Genomic DNA, 19,774 nt, shown 5'->3' with positions numbered 1-19,774 from the left:
CAGTTATTGAGCCTCTAGTCTCTAAGCCAACAGTTGAGGAAAAGGAAGGTTTAATTGTTGAATGTTAGGGTCACACATTTACATTAAATATACAGTACAGGCCAAAAGTTTGGACACACCTTCTCATTCAATGCATTTTTCTTTATTTTTATGACTATTTACATTGTAGATTCTCACTGAAGGCATCAAAACTATGAATGAACACATATGGAATTATGTACTTAACAAAAAAAGTGTGAAATAACTGAAAACATGTCTTGTATTTTAGATTTCTCAAAGTAGCCACCCTTTGCTTACTAGAATATAAGACATGTTTTCAGTTATTTCACACTTTTTTGTTAAGTACATAATTCCACATGTGTTCATTAATAGTTTTGATGAATTTACAATGTCAATAGTCATGAAAATAAAGGAAAACGCATTGAATGAGAAGGTGTGTCCAAACTTTTTGGCCTGTACTGTATGTATGTATGTATATATATATATATATATATATATATATATATATATATAAACAAAGACTAATCTGACCTAATCTGTTTTTCAAATTGATCAAAATACAAACAGAGACAGGTCATCTTGCAGGCTTTGATTGAATTTAGAGAAAAGGACAACAAACGACTTTGTCTTAGTACAAGAAGCCTTTTTCTGTTTGTCTTGCTGGAGAGGATGATTCTGCTGTTTCTTTTGACATGTAAGTCAAATGTCACGTTTGCTCAGACAGATAACCTTGTGGCTTTTGTTTCTTTGTTTGGCTTTAGAAGCATGTCCAATACTATTCTTTGTAATTTAATCATGGCTTTAAAGTTTCTATGTTAAAATAGAGAGTAGTTTAGATATCATTCAGTTAAGAAATACTGCATTTTTGCTCAGAAAGATAGCCCATAAAGGATAAGTACCCAAGCCATAGTACACACACGTGGTCTGACTAAAACACAATGTCATAAAACCTTGTATGTATGTCTCTATGTGTATGGGTGTGTCCACATGCTCTTCATGGCGGTACAGTGTGTGGGGGCTTATGCATAAGTAAGTTTCAAGACAATTTGGACATCTGCAAACAGTATACCTGCATTGTATCTCAATACATCCAGGTTTGGTTCGATTAACTGATCATAGTTAGAATAGTTAGTAAGTCAGAATGTGACGTTAATTGGCATGACCAAACATGCATCAAAAAGTGATATGAAGCGCATCAAACTGCGCCATCTCCAATCTTGTTTCGATATTAAAGCGTCACAGAGTCATGTCAGGTATCACTATCAGTTTCAGTCTTAAGGGTGAATTTGTATCTCAAATGTAGAGGTGTAATACATCTGGTATTTCTCTAGAATTTACCTTTATCTTTTTTGTAAACAATCTGACATTAAAATGGATCAAACTGTATTCACAAGTACTCCAGCAGGACAATATCAGTCAACAGAAGGAGTGGTCTCATGAAAGCAGAGCTAATAGGAGAAAAAAAAAAAAAAAAAGCACGTGGAGACACATGCTCCAAATCACAGCAGCCATACAGGGTTACAAGACCATAAAAGTTACAAGGCAGCCAGATGAAATGAATAGCTAGAAGGTGATGAGCTTCAGGAAAAGGCTTAACATCGTTGTGTCCCAAGGACGGCTTTGTTACCTTTCATTTCACCTTCGAGTTCCAACCCCCTCCCCCTTCATGGCTGGAAAAGCCAAAAACACACACAGAGCCTCCTCTGTTTCTCTGTCATTTTCTCTCAGTACTTACTAAAGGTGGTGGTGAGTGTCTACTGGTGGGAAGTACAAGCTCTACTATCAGTGACAACAGTCTTGCTGGACACTCGAACATGTGGGCAACACTTGGCGGATCTACTTATGCAACAACTGCCCCCAAAAAGGGAACTTTTACAACGTGGTCTGAACGCATAGTTCTTTTAACGAGAGGGTCCTCTAGCTATCCCTCGACTTCCTTCTTTGCATAGCGCTCACGTTTCCTTGGTGCAAGATTTAGAGGACACCATTCAGACAGAGGAGCACACATTGAGAAATCTATTTTGAAACCTTTGCTTATTCACAACAAGTGTGGAGTTTACCTGATGCTATATTTGATAAACTCCATGGGCCTGCCAACTCACTGTGGGTTTGTTTTTTTATAGCCAAAAATGGTGTCCTTCAAACATATGTTCACGCACAAGATTGCTCAAGAACTAAAGCAGTGAGTTGGGAAACTCTAATCTAGTATCAGAGGACATGCAGCCCCTATAGAGCGCCACATCCTATAGATGACCTAGGAAAGGAAACAGGTTGGGTGAGCTAAACCCTATGGTGTCCTGTTACTGGACTGCTGTCAAAACATACGACACAAGCATTAAGACACCTCTTTGGTTATAATTATGCCAATGCAAAAACACAGCAGGGCTCTAGAGCCATTTAAACTGCATCAAAGTAATTTAATAACATTAATCAACAGCAAAAAACACTAAATTAGGCAATAATTAAGGGTGTCAGCACATTTAAAACTCAAGAACACTAGATGGACAACTTTATTTTACCTGCACATGCTCAAGAGAATTGTAATGCTTTGCTAGTTTTGCAATGTAATAGAATATGTAGTCCCATGTCGGTGGGTTGGCTGCAAAGTTATCTCATGAGTGCTAATCAGATTACATAATAACAATCTTTAAACGGCTGTGAAACTAATGAGCCTATGACACAGGGACAGAATGAGATGACGACAAGATGTGCAGCTATTTTGTTTGAGCATCACAATCCAATTGTTTATTCTGCTACTTGGGTAGTTTTACAGAATATAGAAATAGCAGAATAGCCAACTGTTTGAGACAGAGTCAAACAATGTGTTACCAGAGAGAAAACTGCGAACACACCACACTCAGCAGACGACTAGGCCAGAAAGTAGTCTGAGAAAATATGTATGTGGTAAGCTATTATTACTGACAACGTGCATCCTCACACAAACATGTACACTTTCTCCAGTGGTGCTGATGTCGACAGCCTAAGCTAGCATACTGTACACAGAGTTAAGACCCCAGAGTTGCTGACTATGGCAGCATGACACACGTAGACTGCACCCCACCGCCACCAGCCTCCCCATACAGAGCCCCTTTCTGCCTAAAATGACTGCTGCCTTGGAAACCTTTGGATTACTGCAAGGACTGCATTCCCCGTTTCTGTTCCCACTAGGATGTGTGAGAGCTGGCACGGAGGAGTGAGAAGCCGACAGCAGCACGCTAAAAAGGGTTTGCATCGGTAATGAAGTCTGTGCGTGTGGTTGCATGGTCATTAGTTAGTTTGTGGGAAAGTGCAGCAACCAAGCAAACACCTGACATGCAAGGTAATCAAATATATACTTGTCACCAGGGAAGGCGTTCTCATTTGTAAATTAAATGTATAATTCAATAATCCCTTTAATATTTGTTGAATTTAAAGGCCCAACTACAAATGTGTTGATGCCTCAGTCAGTGTGCCTGTTTAACTGGCCTTCATGTTCTTTCTACTTTGTTTGCCTGCTGTAAAGATGAAATGTATGCTACATCTTATCTGAGCAATACCTCAACTCTTCTGAAATAATCTTATCTTTGGGAATGTGATCATCCTTCAGAGAAAAAAAGGTACAAGGGTTACAAACTGAGAGGAGGATTTACCACAGTCTGATCCAGTGAGCTATTATTTTTCTTTTCATTCTGACCGAATATTTAGACTTATATTAAACCAATTTGTATCTCTTTTGCAAAACATGTATACTATAATGCTTCCGATTGCTATGAGGAAATAGGACGGAGAAAAAAAGCACTACCTGTTTTGGAGTATAATATCAGGAGCCTTTAGAATTAAATAGATGTAATTACACCTTGTGTCACCAGTACAGAACTACTGGAGGCTGTGAACTTGTAACACAGGTATTAGGTCATCATTTCCTGGAAAACATTATAATGAAAGAAATGGCTTCACATCTGAAGTAATATGTAAGAATCAAGTTGTCGGAGTTTAACAAACTGAAATTTTTAATGTTTCTTTCTAAAACATATGGTCCACCAAAGGGGTCTTGTATTTCATATCTAGTTTTTCAAACATTTCTTTCGCCCACAATGATTCGGCCTCCAAACAACAACAAAAATCATCAGGAGAAGAGACAGTAGAGAAAAGCTCAACACGCTGCAGGCCACACGCTAAAAGGTTTGCTGCTCCTGAGTCACCAACCTGGATACAGGTGGCATGTTAGCTGTTAATCCCATTTCTGTGTATTGTTACCTGCTCCGTGCCTCTGCGATTAAACTAATTCATGAGCTGTGTTAAACTAACAGATGTGTCCTCACAGTGCATGTTCTCTGAAGAGGAACTACACACACAATATGTTTTATAATGCAACTTATTGACATTGTTGAATCTAATAATGGATCTGTTACATTTTCAAGTATAATGCCCTACTTTTACTCCTCAGGGTTATGCAGAGGATCTCATGTACCCTGTGTTTGCACTTAATGGTCTACCCATATAGAGTTAATTAAATTTGACTACTACCGTTTTTTTTTTCTATAAATAAGTTTAACAATGCGATCATATTCTAGCATTTTATTAATTTTTTTCCCACAAATGCTCTTTCCTTTATTACATATGATTAGAAATTGTCTGGCATCTCATCTGTTGCCCAGACTAACTAAAAAATCTTAAGACATCAATTTGGACACATTACAACAAGAAGATTTGGCACAATTTTGTGGCATTGTTTAGAAGGATCACTTGACTAATTGCAAAACAACCCATTGTCACATAATTATGAGTTGAAGCCAGCAAGTTACAGGAAGAGACAATTATAACTGTACCATTATAAGGCTTCAAGAGAAAGCATACACGGCTTGTAACTATCATTTTTAGCATTTCTTTGTCCACATTACCAGCCGCCAGACTAGTAACCATTTCATTCACAGTGGGCCTGATTCACAAAGCATCCTTAAGAAAAAAATGCTTCTTAAGTGCTACTTTTTTCTTAACTTTGTTCTTAAGACAAAATAAGATTTGGTATTAATGAAGAAATTCTTATCTTTTCTTTAGTTTTTTTCTTAACTTTCTCCTTAAGTTTTTTGCTAAGATAGAACTTGAGAACAAATGAGATTCTTGAAAACAAAGTTCTTAAATTTCTTCTCATATCTCTTCACAACTTTAGGAGAAGCCCTCACCAGTCTTAAAACAGCTACAGTGGAAAGGTTAGTCTTCATTTGGATTTACATGAACAAATTTGTATGATATTTATTTGATTTCTTTGACATTTATTATAGCCCTAGACAATGTGTTAACAAATTTTGTTCATTAAAGTTGATCAGAGGAGTTTTTTTGTGAATGCATCACATAAAGCTTATTCTGGCAGTTTTCTGGTTATTCTGTTATTCTAGTTATTCTGGCATGTTCCTCGATTACACTACAATGTACTCTCAGTAAATCACAGGGGCAGTTGTTGTATTTGATACTACTTAATTAATGATATTGTGATCTTAAGTTAAAAATCTAAGAACATCCTAAGTGAGAAAACTATGAAGTTCCTAAGAGATGCGACAATTCTTAAGAAGAAAAAATATGGTGAATAGCATTTAACCCTATAAAGCCAAGTGTATCATATTTGATACACAAGTTTTTGAGACCTATACATCATCAGTGTGATATTTTTTTCCTGAAAAACCTGATGTATACATGTGTTGAAAAAAAACAACAACTGAGCAACAAATTGCACAAAAATACAAAATATAGCAAAAATTATATGCAGGTTCCACTGGTGGATCAGTCATTGCTGCGTGAAAACTTCATATAAGCAGATGTATGATGTTGTGTTATATGGAAAAAAATATTTTGCATGTTTGAGGAAAATGTTAAAAGAAAGTAAAGCCTTAAAAGGTTAAAAATGTTTTTGTTAGTTCAAGAAAAACAAACTGTGAGCAACAAATTGCACAAAAAGAACTGATGTATCAAATATGACACAAATTAGAATCATATATCCCTATTGTTTTTGGATTTTTTTTTAAATTATCTGTCAGCAGGTTCAATAAACACTCAAGTTTAAAAAAAAAAAAATCTGGCAATTATTTAATGGTTCAGGCTTTATAGGGTTAAGAACATTCTTAGGAGCATCCTATTTTATCTTAAGAACACATTTGTGAATCCGGCCCCTGGTTCACTGGTTTAGATTAGCTAGCTTTGCTGCTATTCAACAGCTGGCTAGCTAACCTACTAACCCACTAAAAATCATTTAAACAACAAACTATCAACCATTTTTTACCAAGTACCAACAAAACCATTTGGAGCCTATTCTTTTAGTTTCAGGCCAACTAAACATCACACAGCACGCGCTGTGACTAGCTGATAAGGTTAGCTGTGTAGCAGGGAGGTCTCGTGCCACTGAACATTGATAACCAACGGGTATAATGCGGCAAAAGACATCATGCAACAAAAAAAGAAGCGATGTGACAGGCAGTGTAATCATCGTGGAACATGGTTCGCCTGTTGTCATGTGTGTGACAGGCCATTAAAAATGTGAATGAAGATGGAGATGTGGGGCTTAGCTTACCAGCACAGGAGAGCTACAATGAGGCACACCAACAAAACGCGCAGCCTCTTCATTATCTTCCCGCGGGGACCAACATCCTCGCTCTTTGGGGGGTTTTTCTCTAACCTCTCACGGCTACACAAGACACCAAAGGCAAGATTTTTGATGGCCGCGGACCTGTGTTAGTTACAATTAAACAGATACCTATCTTCTGTAGCTAAAACCGACACTTAAGGTGTGCTAATTTTCATTGTGCGGTTCAGTTGTCAGCTTCTTTTTCAGCTTTAACAGCGACTGCTGCGTGCTGTTGACGGGTAGCTTTGCTCGCGCTCAGTTCAACCCCCTGCTCCGCGTCTGGCCAATCAGAGCAGAGCGGTGGATTTTTTTGACCAATCACAAGACACATGGCAACATCGCGTATTAGACAAGACCCCGCCCCCTTGGACTGAGGATGAGTTGGTGGCTGTGGAGCAGGACGCGTCACCCCAATTTTGATAAGCAAATCATTAAAGCACGCAATATCTAAAGTTTATTGCTCAATCATCTGATGCCTAACGTTGAAATACGAATGACTAATTCTGATACATTTTCTTTTGTAAAAGCGATACACGTGGAAGCCCTGTTAACTCGATGAGGTGTGTGGTGAGGAATGTGAACATTGTGTACTTTTTCTCTCATCGCCATACCAACTTCATATAGTATAGAAATATATGTCTAAAACCATCCTGAAAAAATATGTAAAACAGCCGTTCTTTATCAAAGCTCAGTGCAAATAAGCTACATTTAATTCTTCTTTTTTTAAATGATCAAAATGGGGTTTTTGTTGTTGTTGTTTTTTAACACAGCAAAACAACATATGATAGATAATAAACTACAAGAAAGGTTGTTGGCAGAGAAGATGAAGAAAATAGAAAGAAATAGAAAATAAACCATTGGTGGATGTGTAGGTTAATAATTGATACATGTCACACATCTAGATGGATCTTAGGGATTTGAGTCAGTTTTAATACGCATTTAAGTATCAGGGTCAGCTAAATTTTATTATTCAATTTGCATCATGTAATTATCATATTATAAATATCTGTATAATTTACATGTTGCATTTAATGCAATTTAACTCAAGAGGTAATATTACGATACACACACTCTCTCTCTCTCTCTCTCTCTCTCTCTCTCTCTCTCTCTCTCACACACACACACACACACACACACACACAGATATATATATAAATAAATATATAATATACACAGTATAGTATGAAAGGGTATAAAACAGATATTTAAAGTGTAGACTACAGAAGATATTTATATAAGGTACCATACCTTATATAAATATCTTCTGTAGTACAGCATACTTTTACATGTTAAAGTAGAAAAAGTGTTATTTATTATGATATGTATAACACACATCTACATAAGTATATATATACACGTATATGTATGTTTGTGTGTGTGTGTGTATATATATATATATATATATATTAGGCCTATCAACCATTTCTTCCTTATCTAAATGTTTAATGGGTTGGGTTTTGTACTTAATACACTTACTATATATCTATTTATACAGTCTATGTGTTTGACCCATAGACTGTAGGTTTGACCCACATTGCTTTGCCTAAAAAACACTACATATCCCAAAGTGCATTTCGAGAAGGGCCCATAAAAACGTGCCTTTACTTAAAAATATGTATTATTATTTTATCGAATGATGAATGAATCAGAGTACTCTAAAATAATAATAAAAATTATATATAGCGAATTGATCCTTCATTACTTGAAGTTTAAAGAATAAAATTATGTAGTTTTAAACAGGCGGGGTCCTGAGCTGTGGACAGCCGTCCGTACTCTGTGAGAACATTTCAACAGAAGTGAAGTTTGGGCGAACATAACTAGCCGCTCCGCCATTCACATACCAACACAGTGGCTCGCTTTTGTAGCCCCGTTTTTGGCTCTTTTTGACTTTAGGGACTCGGGCTTGACTATGGAGGTGGTCCGGGTAATTCTGTGTGTCCTGTCCGTGTTTGTGGCTCTGGTCCCGGACAGGTTTGTGGTGGTGGTTGCCTTCTCCCAGTCTTTGGACAGCGACTTCACATTCACGCTCCCCGCCGGTCGCAAGGAGTGTTTCTACCAGTCTATGAAGAAAGACGCCTCACTGGAGATTGAATATCAGGTGATTTAGATCTACATAACGGAAATAATCTTGCGTGGAACTTTAACGTTAGCTGAGTAAACTGCCTATCTCAGTCTGCCGTGATAACCCGAGGGGAGAGTCAACATTGACATAACATTACACTTGTTGATTTCCCCTTTTTATTATGGTTACTGTGACATGTTGTGGTTCTTATTTTCAGATCAAATCAGCACATGTAGTCTCTCCCTTTTAAGTTCATATTTCAGGTACTTGGGTATTTTTATTTTATGCAACTTTATACTTCCTGTCCAATAAATTTCACAGGCACATGTCGTATTATCTGACAGCTATAGGCACTTTCCATATTATTTTCCTTATTTTTCATCCACTTCCTGTCCAGTCAAAACCATAAATCTGATAAATTTGATTTTTTTTTTTTTTACTTTGAATGTACCTGAAACATTTAAAGATGACGTGTTTCTTTCTGGCTTGAGAAAAGTCTCCTTCTTCTTAGGCTAAATAAACTATTTAAAACTTACTTGCATATGTAGTATTTTCACAGAGTGGCAATAATACTTTCTTTTTTTTTTATAGATTACTTTTTCCACCATACTGATATACTGTTATGTTAACTACTGTTGAGCAACAGAGCCAGCAGGTTTATTGGCTCCCACACCTCGAAATTCATATTGTTGGGAACCTGTTATGCCAGTCAGTGTGCAGCTTAAAAGCACTGAATGAAACTCTGAGTCTGACTTTCTGGTGTCTCTAGAAGTTAAGTGATGTCAGGGAGTTGACTTTGCTATCACCTGTGGGAGACATCACAGGCTTTTTACATATCTGTTGTAGTGTCTACCCTGGAGGACAAGGTACTCAGGCTCATCATTTCAGTGGAGAATGAGGACAGCATTCCTTATATTGAATATATGAATACAGAAATTAAGCGCTGCCAAACTATATGGAGGAAATATCATGCCACACAAACTTATAGTATTGTTTTCATGTACTGAAGTCTCCAGTATTCTCAAATGTCCTCAACTTTTTGTAAAGCACTTTGAGTTGCATTTATATTTATTTATTTATTTATTTATTACTATATTTCTATAGCACCTTTCAAAACCAGGGTTACAAGGTGCTTTACAAAGTACATTATCACAGAGGCAATACAACAGTTAAAACAAAAATAACAGAACATCATCAAAAACAGTGAACAAGCAAAAATAATAGTATACAAAATTAAAATATGTGTAAGACGTTTGAAATCATTGCACAAATGCCAGTCTGTACAAGTGGGTTTTTTAAAATGATACACAGACTCAGCTGCCCTGATACTGAGGGGGAGCTTGTTCCACAGCGTTGGAGCTTAGACAGTAAAGGCGTGAATGGATGAAAAGCGCTATATAAATAAAGTTTGATTGATTGATTGATTGAACTGTCCACAGGTATTAGATGGTGCAGGTCTTGATGTGGATTTCTACATCTCCTCTCCTTCTGGCCAAGTGCTGTTCAGCGACTACCACAAATCAGATGGAGTGCACACGTAAGTTACACAGGTGATTTAGGAACATGCGTTACTGACTAGGCTTGTCACAATACTACAATTTTCAACTTGATACGATACTCAGGAAAATATTCAATACTCGATACCATTTTCGATACCACAAGGATAAAAACAAAGACCCAAAAATTGAACAGAAATATTTTTATTAACAAGAAAAATGCAACATGTAAAAATGAACAGAACCACAGGTTTAATATTTATAATAAAAAACAGTTGTGCAAAAAGAAACTGCAACTATGATATGTGAAAAGAAGGTCCAGCTGAGACTTAATTTGTAAGAGGATCTTATGAAGGATGCGCTGTATACACTATCAGATTTATTTAAAAAAAGACAACTCAAAAAGATAAACATTGAAGCTACTTCTACTCAAGTAGACACACAATTTAGCAAATATATTTGAGTTTTCAGACAAGAGTTTTGACTCATTTCTTAAAATACAACATGTAGTCTGACTAGGGTTGTCACGATACTAAAATTTTCAACTCGATACCGATACTCAGGAAAAACCAAGACCCCAAAATTTCACTGAAATATTGTTATTAACAAGAAAAATGCAACATGTAAAAATTAACAGAACCACAGGTTAAATATTTATAATAAAAAACAGTTGTGCAAAAAGAAACTGCAACTATGATAACAAGCTTCAGATACTCGATACTTTTGAAAATGAGTATTGTATCCGGATACAACGTTTTAGTATCCATACTTTTTTGAGTATCGATACTTTAGACAACCCTATTACTGACACGGATCCACGTGCAAGCTCTTACCGCCTATTCTTTCCCTACAGTGTTGAGACAGAGGACGGAGACTACATGTTCTGCTTTGACAACACGTTCAGCTCCGTCTCCGAGAAGCTCATCTTTTTCGAGTTGATCCTGGACAACATGGAAACGGACGAAGACCCGGACGACTGGAAGGAGTATGTCCACGGGACAGACATGCTGGACATGAAGCTGGAGGACATCATGGTGAGGGTGAAGAAAATTTTCAATTTGACATTCAAGAAAAGTTGTGTTATTGGTTTGTGAATGGCACCAGTGAGAAGTTAAAATGTATTCAGTGTTGTTTTGTTCTCACTGGGTGTTTTAGACTTTGTCCCTTTCTTGTCATTCCCACCTAAATTGTCACTGTGCCACATATAATCACAGTATGACATACAGGGGGCAATGTGACCCAACAGGCCATCAAAATGGCATGCAGCCCACCACATCACCTACCTTCAATGGTAGCAAGGGTGGTGTACCATTCTTCCCTGTAGTATGTTTAATTATTCGCTGAACGAAGTAGTGCAGAATATGATCATATGTGTTTGATCAGACCTGGTTTTGACCCTGTTTATTAAATTATAGCACCAATTTCAATTCAATTCAATTGGCTTTATTGGCATGACATAACACTGTACATATTGCCAAAGCAAGCGTCAGAAAAAAAAAGATAACAGTAAGGAAAGCAATATTTACAATAAATTATTATAATTCTATTATTCATTTTAAAGGAATTAAGGAAAGAAAAACTAATAACAATAAAAGAAAACAATATTTACAATACTTGAATTACAATCTAATGAATCTCTACTAACTTTGGGACAACCAAATAATTTCTTTCCAATAAAAGTATCCCATCAGTTATTGTGTAGCAGCAAGAGCAGTAAAGGGGAAAAAAACACAATGTGGCTTAATGAAATTAGTCATTATAATAATGTTGATATCTTAAAGTACAAACCTGAGAACTGGAGCGTAGCTAAACTCCAAACCACAGAGCTGCAGGTAGAAGCTGCAGAAATATTGAGAACTGGACAGAGAGTAAAGCTGTAATGATTAATCTATTGTATAATAAATTGATTGACAGAAAAAATAATCTTTCTGATTAATTATTAAAGTAATTTTCAATGCAAAAAATTGGAGAAAATGCTGTTTTCCACCTGCTTTTCTCTGTTTTTAATAGCATTATACTGCAAATCTTTGGGTTTTGGACTGAAAAAACAAGACACCTTGGACTTTGAGCAGCTGGGATGGACATTTCTTATTATTTTCTGACATTTTTTTGACAAAAAAAAATTAAATGAATCAAGAAAATAATCTGCAGATAAATCAATAATGTAAGAGATTATTAGTTGCCACCCTAACGGACACGTTCTCTCTAGTCTCCAGCACAGACATGCATGATCTTAGAGAAAGGAGACGGTCAGGGGTTGGCAGTGGTTGGTCCTGCTACAAAGCAAGAGCCCAGTGGTGCAGTGATCTCCTGCCGTGAGGCAGTGGTGGAAACTCATGTTGGCACAGCAGGACTAAGACAAGACTGACCCGAATCCATGGAAAAACCTTTATACATGCAAAGTCACAATGAGACTGTCACAAGAATAGACATGAACCCTCACCTATTGGCTCAGAGCAGCCAATTGTCTCAGCTTGGACCACAATAGCCTGCAACGCCCCTTCATCAGGAACTGTTCAAATTTGTGTCAAAAGTCAAGTCAGTCATTACAGGAAATTTAACTTCCAGCTGTGCAGAAAGTTGTTTTCCCATGGAAGAAGGACCACACCTGACTCATTGACAAACTCAAAACGGTCCCCTGAGATCACTCTACTTCATAAGTTTTGTGCTTTAACCCTTTATTGGGCGAAGAAATATATTTGGTAACTTCAGTGTGGATATCAAAACTGGGTCCTCATGTTTCTCTGTGAGGTCGTAGAACTACATGGATTTCTTCCAGCTAATCAGTAAAGATCAGGCTACGTCACAGACGTAGATATTTTGAGAAAAAAGTTGCAAATTTACTAGATTAGAGTGGCAAATCTGCACGAAAAAAGTTGCAGATTTACGAGAAAAGTGGGGGGGGGGGGAAAACAACTTTTTTCTCACAGATTCACCACTTTAAATCTCATAAATGCGCTCGTAGATTTGCCACTTTAATCTAGTCAATTTTTTTTACCATTAATTTGAGATTTTTTGGTCACAAATTTGAGATTTTTTTCTCACAAATTTGTAAAAAATGTTACCGTTAATTTGAGATTTTTTTTTCTCACAAATTTGTAACTTTTTTTACCGTTAATTTAAGATTTTTTTCTCATAAATTTGTAACTTTTTTTCTCAAAATATTACCCCCCTCCCCCGGGTCCGTATGATTTTTTTTTTTTTTTTTTTTTTTTTTTTTACACACTCCACAGTCCACATTCTGGCTGTATGTAATATCCTCCAATATTCTCTAGGGTTGAAATTTGGAATTTGAAAGTATTTCAATGAGTGCCCTATTAAGGGTTAAGTCAGTTTAGTGACATGAATGGAACAATGTTGTCTCTATAACTTTTTATTTTCAGATTTTGTCAGTCTGACCTGTGCGTCTCCTCTCCCCCAGGACACCATCAACAATGTGAAGTCCCGGCTGGGTAAAAGTGTGCAGATCCAGACGGTGCTGCGGGCGTTCGAGGCTCGCGACAGAAACCTCCAGGAGAGTAACTTCGACAGGGTGAACCTTTGGTCCGTCGTAAATCTCATTGTTATGATGTGTGTCTCGGCGCTCCAGGTCTACCTGGTCCGCTCACTGTTTGAAGATAAAAGGAAAATTCGTACATAACGCCACCCCAAATGGAGGGTCGCAGAGAGAGACACTACCGCACTGCCCTCGGAAACCTTTGGGATTGTTTTTCCTGCAGATCTCCTGGCTTGTGATTTTTTCAACACAAGATGTCATCTAAACACACATATGGACACACACAAACACAAACAAATGGACATTGACATTCTTAATAACAAAATCACCTCTGTTGTTGCTCTGGTCCTCTGTCCACTGGAGTTTGGGGGACAGTGGGAGTCCCAGGTTTGGAACTATCAGCCCCTCTACTTTGCAAACTCATGTCTCTTTATTACAGAAAAAAACCCTCTTTGTCTCTATTTAAAAATTGTTTTTTTTAGTCCTCCCTAGCAGCTGTAATTCTTCCCAGAAAGTGACAAGCACAGCACAACAAGCACGTTCATGATGTGACTATTTTTCTAACGGAGCCTAAAGTTACCAGGCCAGTGGCCAATTGCCAAAAAAAAGCCCTCTTTTTCTTAAGGGCATGTTTTTATTTGATATAAACTAGATGAAGAAATGATACATCTGTCTGAAGAATTTGATTTATTTCTTCCAAATAAGAGAAGAAAGTGCAACTAATCAGTCAGCAAGTCTTCCCCATACAGTGGTTAAAAAAAAAAAAAACGTACTTGTGTGTTACTGAGACGCCTTAGTGGTTTGTATTAAGCTTTTGCCAGTCTGTGCCAGTCGTACCTTCCCTCCTTTTCATGCCAATACTGGAAAGTCAGGTGTTTAAGTGGGGCCATGCTGCTAATGCTGCTCTCAAGGGGCCATTGAGTAGGAGAAAAGGAAACGGGCCATCTTCAAATCTTTCAATGACTACTACTCTCCTTCCTTCTGCCGTGACTTGTGGATTTGCAGCCTGCATGGCAGCCAGCCTCCTCTGTGAAGCCTCACTGCTGCTGGCAGGTGTCTGTTTACAGCCGCCTACTGTGTGAAGATGTTGGGCCCACTGCCTGTCTCCCTGGTGACTTAACGTCTATTTCTATCTTTTCTGACACCTGGAAGGTCATTACCACTACTACATGGGTGTACTGCTCAGTTTTAATATGCACGAGCCATTCACTGCCTTGGCTGCATCAGTATTTCTTTTTAAAAACATTGTATCTGTGTGTTTCGTTTCATAATTTTATTTGCCATCGTTACAAACTAACATCTGATTATTGCACTGTCTCTGATGCCACAGAACAACATTTTTGTCTTCATGTTCTCGGAGCATAATTTAACATGATGGAGAGCAGAAACGGGTCCACAACTCGTGCTCACGTGTGAGTGAAGGAGCTGCTGTGCATCCCTCGTTTCCTATGCAGTATTGAGACACTACAGTTGGTTATAGTTGCTGAGAGGATTTATTTTATTGTCCTTTACTGAGCTCCACAGGAAACTTGGTTACTCACTACCCTGCTGGAAGCTTCATGCTGCCATCTCCTGAGTTTGCCCTGTGCTGTGAGACAAACATACAGTGAGTTAATGCCTTTATAATTTAACCCATTGAGGCCTAAAACGTCTGTAAAACCTCTGGGCGATTTTAAAATAAGCTCCAAAACCTGAAGTTTTTCTGGAAATTCAACAGAAGTGTCAACGCTTCTACTAAATAATAGATTTTTCAGCCTCTGTAGCAGATAGAAATTAAATTCAAAAAGTATTTGAGAGCTTATACAAATACTACAAAACGACGTATCTGCTTTCCAGGCTTCAATGGGTTAACAGCCTTATGTTGGAAGTGCTGTAAAACTTTGTCAAGCTTTAAAAAGATAGTTTTGCCATACAGTATGTACATATCGCGGCTCCCTGCAATACCATAGAATGCCTATCAATGGTTGTCAGAAATGGTCATCCTCTGCCTCAGTTTAAGTGCTAATAATTAATTAATTATCACCATCCTGTGCTCCTCTGCCCACCTGATCTCACTGTAGTATCCAGCGTTTAATTTAAGTAATGTATGTTGAGATTCTATACATCCTGTAAGTAACGGATTAGCAATATGAAGTTACTGATTTATTTTAAAGTGCATCAGAGTTCTACAAAAATAAAAGTCTACAAATATTTTAAAAATTATTTCTATTTCTAAGTTGCTGAGTAGGACATTGTTAAAGTTTCTGGGTCAACAACTGAACTGTCTTTGAAAAGTATTTTTTACTATCCTGATGGACCAGTGGGGGAAGAGAGAATGTGAAGTTACAATATATTTATTCAACTAATGTCCTGTAGTTGTAAATGTGTATAAATTAAACAATCATACCTTTTTTGACCTCTGTGTTCTGTTATGTTCCTCCTGAGTAAAAATGTGCTTTTTGAAAAAATAAAATCTAGGGCCTTTTCCATAAAGCCAGTTTTCCAAATTGTCCAGGCTTATTTTAGTTAGTCTGACTTATGCTGGGCTTACACCAAAAGATTTTGCCAGTCCCAGACTAAAAACTGGAAGTCTTTAGTAAATCTAGGAGTTTTACTGGAGTCATGGCGCTCCCGTCATCTGCATGGTGCAGTTTAAGGTAGTAATCTGCTCTGTTTCATATCAGTCTTTTCTTAGTCTTTGTTTGGATCATATCAAACGTATTTGATATTATCTCAAGTCTCAGTGACGTAACACAATCACCAACCAATAGATGAGCGGGGGAAAGGTCCCCGGTTCCAGACAGGCCAGTAAAACCAGTAAAACCACTTCAACAGGAAAAAGTAACATCACAATAATTCTAGTAAGCTCAGTCCTAAATAAAAATATAGTGATGTCATATATTTATGGCCACAAGCGGGATTTTTGGGGGCGCTGTTTCTTAGTAAAGAGAACAGTAAGGACATCCAGTTAAAATGTATAAATAAATGTATACATAAGTAATAAATAATGGCTGATTAATGTATGATTAACTAAATGAAAATTGATAAAACTGATAAATATAATTATTAAATTAAACACAATTAAATACGACATAAATGTATATCATGAATTCATTTCTAAATTTTCCTTTCCTTTATTCTTCCTTATATCTATTTTTACTGTAAAATAGTCAACTTTTCATGTCAGAAAAACAAACTCTTTTTCAGCTTTGTGAGGAGGCATTTTGTGGCGTCTTCTCTTCTTTTTGTTGTTGTTTTTTTCAACACAAACCACTGGACACACTAGAGCAGCTGGAGCCAAAAGCTGCTCTTCCTCCATTTTGTAAGCTTCTAAGAGGTTCTACTACATGCTAGGAAAAAAATGCTAAAAGAATCTAGTTGTAGTCTTGTAAATAGTTTCCCTGCAAGATTCACAGTCTGTCTAAAATCTCAGTCTGAGACTAAAAACTCTAAATAATTGTCTTTAGATGTGAGCTGATAGTTTTCCAGGAGTCTTTTCCAAATATTTTCAAACTCTTCTGATGTACAGGTAGCATTAGTCTGACTAACTTTGCTTCCTTGCTTTACGGAACAGGCAACTGAATTATAATAATGTACTGTATATGGAGCCAGTGTATCAAACTGTAATGCAAATACCTGTAGGAAAGCTAGGGCTTCTTCAAACGTGCAGCAGCTGGACAATCTGGTGTCTTCTTCTGGATCTGGTGCTGCAGAGACGTGATGATCAGACAATCCTGCAGAGCAGAACCTGAGGCCCCTGCCAAGCACAGCGGACGCAGCCCAGGAGAACTGAAGGAAAGGAAGTTGTTTTGGTCATCACTACTCAACCTCACAGTACTTCACTTTGATTCAAATTCAAATTCAATTCAAACAACTTTATTAATCCCACAAGGGGCAATTCATTTTGAGCAGCAGGTTGTTATGGTTCATACGGCCCACATGGCCAGCAACAAATAGTCAATACACAAATACACAACACAACACACATCAGACAACATGGAGCTTAGAATGGACACATTGGGGAAAAAATAAAATAAAATAGATAAAAATAAATAAAAACCCTATGAAGAATTTAAAAGTCTTAGTGCAAGGGGGACGAATGATTTGGAGAAGCGATTTGTTTTACACCTAGGAATTCATGGCTCAGGGAGGCTAAAATGCACTCTGCTTTATGGAGGATTTGCTGGTTGCAAAAGGAACTTAAGTCTCTTAGTTTTACTCTGGTAATCTTAGAGCATGACTTCACAATACTAGTCAGGCTGTTTCTGTCTTTGACTGAAAGACAATGAAACCAACAGATAAAGGAAAAACACAAAAGACTCTCAATAAATGCTTGATAAAAACAACAGAGAATAACAGGCCTGACAGAGAAAGAATTTAGTTTCCTGAGAAGATGAATTCTCTGTTGTCCTCGCTTTTCTATAAAATCTGTGTTCACATCAAATTTGAGATGGTCGTCAAAAAAGGTCCCCAAGTATTTGTATGATGAAACAATTTCAACTTTTTTGTTATGTATGACGCACTCAGTAGGAATTTCCTTCTTACGTCTAAAATCTATAATTAATTCATGACACTTACTGGCCAATCAGACGCTGTGTGGATGATTTGGTCCTTTGGGAAACACTGTCTTTGTCAAAACATGACCCTATCCTCAACTGGCCTGAGCTGACAGGTCTACTGGCCGCCTGAGACCGCACTGGCAGGCTGCTGTTTGACAGAATATGGATAAATATTACAGTCAACCTGGCAATCTATTTAAAAATGACAAACCTTCAGCATCATGAGAGTAAATCATAGTTTACCTTCTTGCAGGCATGCTGGTTTGTGTGTTTGCAGGTCTTACGTCAGCAGAGAAGGGCCCACGTATGTTCAACACAGACACCTTGGCAAAGGAAAAGAACTTGAGTTGGTTATATCAAATTAAAAAAATCCAAATTACTTTATTTAAGCCTGAGGGAAAATTCTGTTAGTCTGTTAGCTCTTGTGTATGTTATTGAAGAATGAGACAGCCTGATGGCTGTAGGAGAGAAGGATATTTTAAATCTCTCCGTCCTGCAACAGAGAGAGAGGAGCCGTCCACTGCTGTTTTTGCTCCATAAAGGTTTTGTGTAGCAGATGATCCGGGTATTTCAAGATGGCCTGCAACATGTTGACAGGTCATCTCTCCACCACCTCCTCCAGTGTGTCCAACATGGCTCCACCCACAGAACCAGCTCTTTTTTGTGAACAACTTTTTTATTGCTTTTAAAGACAGAATAAGTACAGCAGTCCGATAAAATTATAAGGTACATTACAATCGAATTTAAAATAATAATAATAACAACAATAATAATAATAATAATGAAATAATTATTGGATCCAACTTGGATCTCTATAAAACTCTTACAGGACATGAGAGACCATGTTCAAGTAATGCAAATAAAAATATTGATTACAGCCATTCCTTGATCTTATCTGCCATTGTTTGCCATGCTAGAATAGTATCAGCTCCAGCACCGTGCATTCTTGCCACTGAAAGCTCCATATTTATTATGCCAAGGCATGTGTTAATCCAATGGGGTTTGGTAACTGTATGTGGAGGTTTCCAGCGTAAAGCCAACATCTTTTTGGCAGCAGTGATGCCCATCACAGAACCAGCTCTTTAGACCAGTCTGTCCAACCGCCTTCATCTCTGTGTGTGATGCTGCCTCCCCAGCAGACTGCAGCATAAAACAACACACTACCACCACAGACTGATAAAACATCTGCAGCATCTTACTACAGATGTCCAGAGATCTGAGCTTCCTTAAGAGAAAGAGGCGGCTCTGCCCCTTTTTGTAGAGAGCATCTGTGCTTAGGGACCAGTCCAACTTATTATCCAGGTATACACCTAGATACTTATAACTTGGCACCACCTCCATGTCCACCCCACAGGTATTCACTGGCTGAAGAGGGGGCTTGAACCTGCAGAAATCTATGATCATTTCCTTAGTCTTTGAGGTGTTTGAGGAGGTTCTTGTGACTCCAGTCACTGAAGGCTTTCATCAGATCCCTATATTCAGATTCCTGTCCATACCCTTTTTGCTTTAAGAATCCAACAGCAGGAGGCTGGTGTAGTGAGCTCTGATCAAATTCTTTACTTTCAGGAAGTTCATAATTAATTTACA

The 19,774-nt window shown here is 37.6% G+C and overlaps 2 protein-coding genes across 5 annotated transcripts in view; one reads left to right on the top strand and one right to left on the bottom strand.

The window, feature by feature from the left end:
• Window positions 1–6,821, bottom strand: part of suco (SUN domain containing ossification factor) — a 56,309-nt gene extending 49,488 nt beyond the window's left edge. For all 3 annotated transcript variants that reach the window (XM_059340813.1, XM_059340814.1, XM_059340815.1), the window contains exon 1: window positions 6,542–6,821. In XM_059340813.1, coding sequence (XP_059196796.1) covers window positions 6,542–6,594 — 53 coding nt within the window. In that variant the 5' untranslated portion in view covers window positions 6,595–6,821. The remainder of the gene's footprint in view (window positions 1–6,541) is intronic.
• A 1,542-nt stretch (window positions 6,822–8,363) lies between these two features.
• On the top strand, window positions 8,364–16,044 carry tmed5 (transmembrane p24 trafficking protein 5). Of its 2 annotated transcripts, none has more exons than XM_059341422.1 (4): window positions 8,364–8,693; window positions 10,097–10,194; window positions 11,007–11,187; window positions 13,575–16,044. In XM_059341422.1, the coding sequence occupies exons 1-4, from the start codon at window positions 8,505–8,507 to the stop codon at window positions 13,791–13,793; spliced, it is 687 nt and encodes a 228-aa protein (XP_059197405.1). In that variant the 5' UTR covers window positions 8,364–8,504; the 3' UTR covers window positions 13,794–16,044. The 2 variants fall into 2 exon arrangements, with proteins under 2 accessions (XP_059197405.1, XP_059197404.1); XM_059341421.1 differs by having other exon boundaries at window positions 11,007–11,193.
• The last annotated feature ends 3,730 nt before the right edge of the window (window positions 16,045–19,774 follow it).

Source organism: Centropristis striata, chromosome 9 (genome assembly GCF_030273125.1).
Source record: "Centropristis striata isolate RG_2023a ecotype Rhode Island chromosome 9, C.striata_1.0, whole genome shotgun sequence".
Taxonomy (NCBI): Eukaryota; Metazoa; Chordata; class Actinopteri; order Perciformes; family Serranidae; genus Centropristis; species Centropristis striata.
The sequence above is the reverse complement of the archived record's forward strand: the minus strand, read 5'-3'. Positions and strand labels throughout refer to the sequence as shown.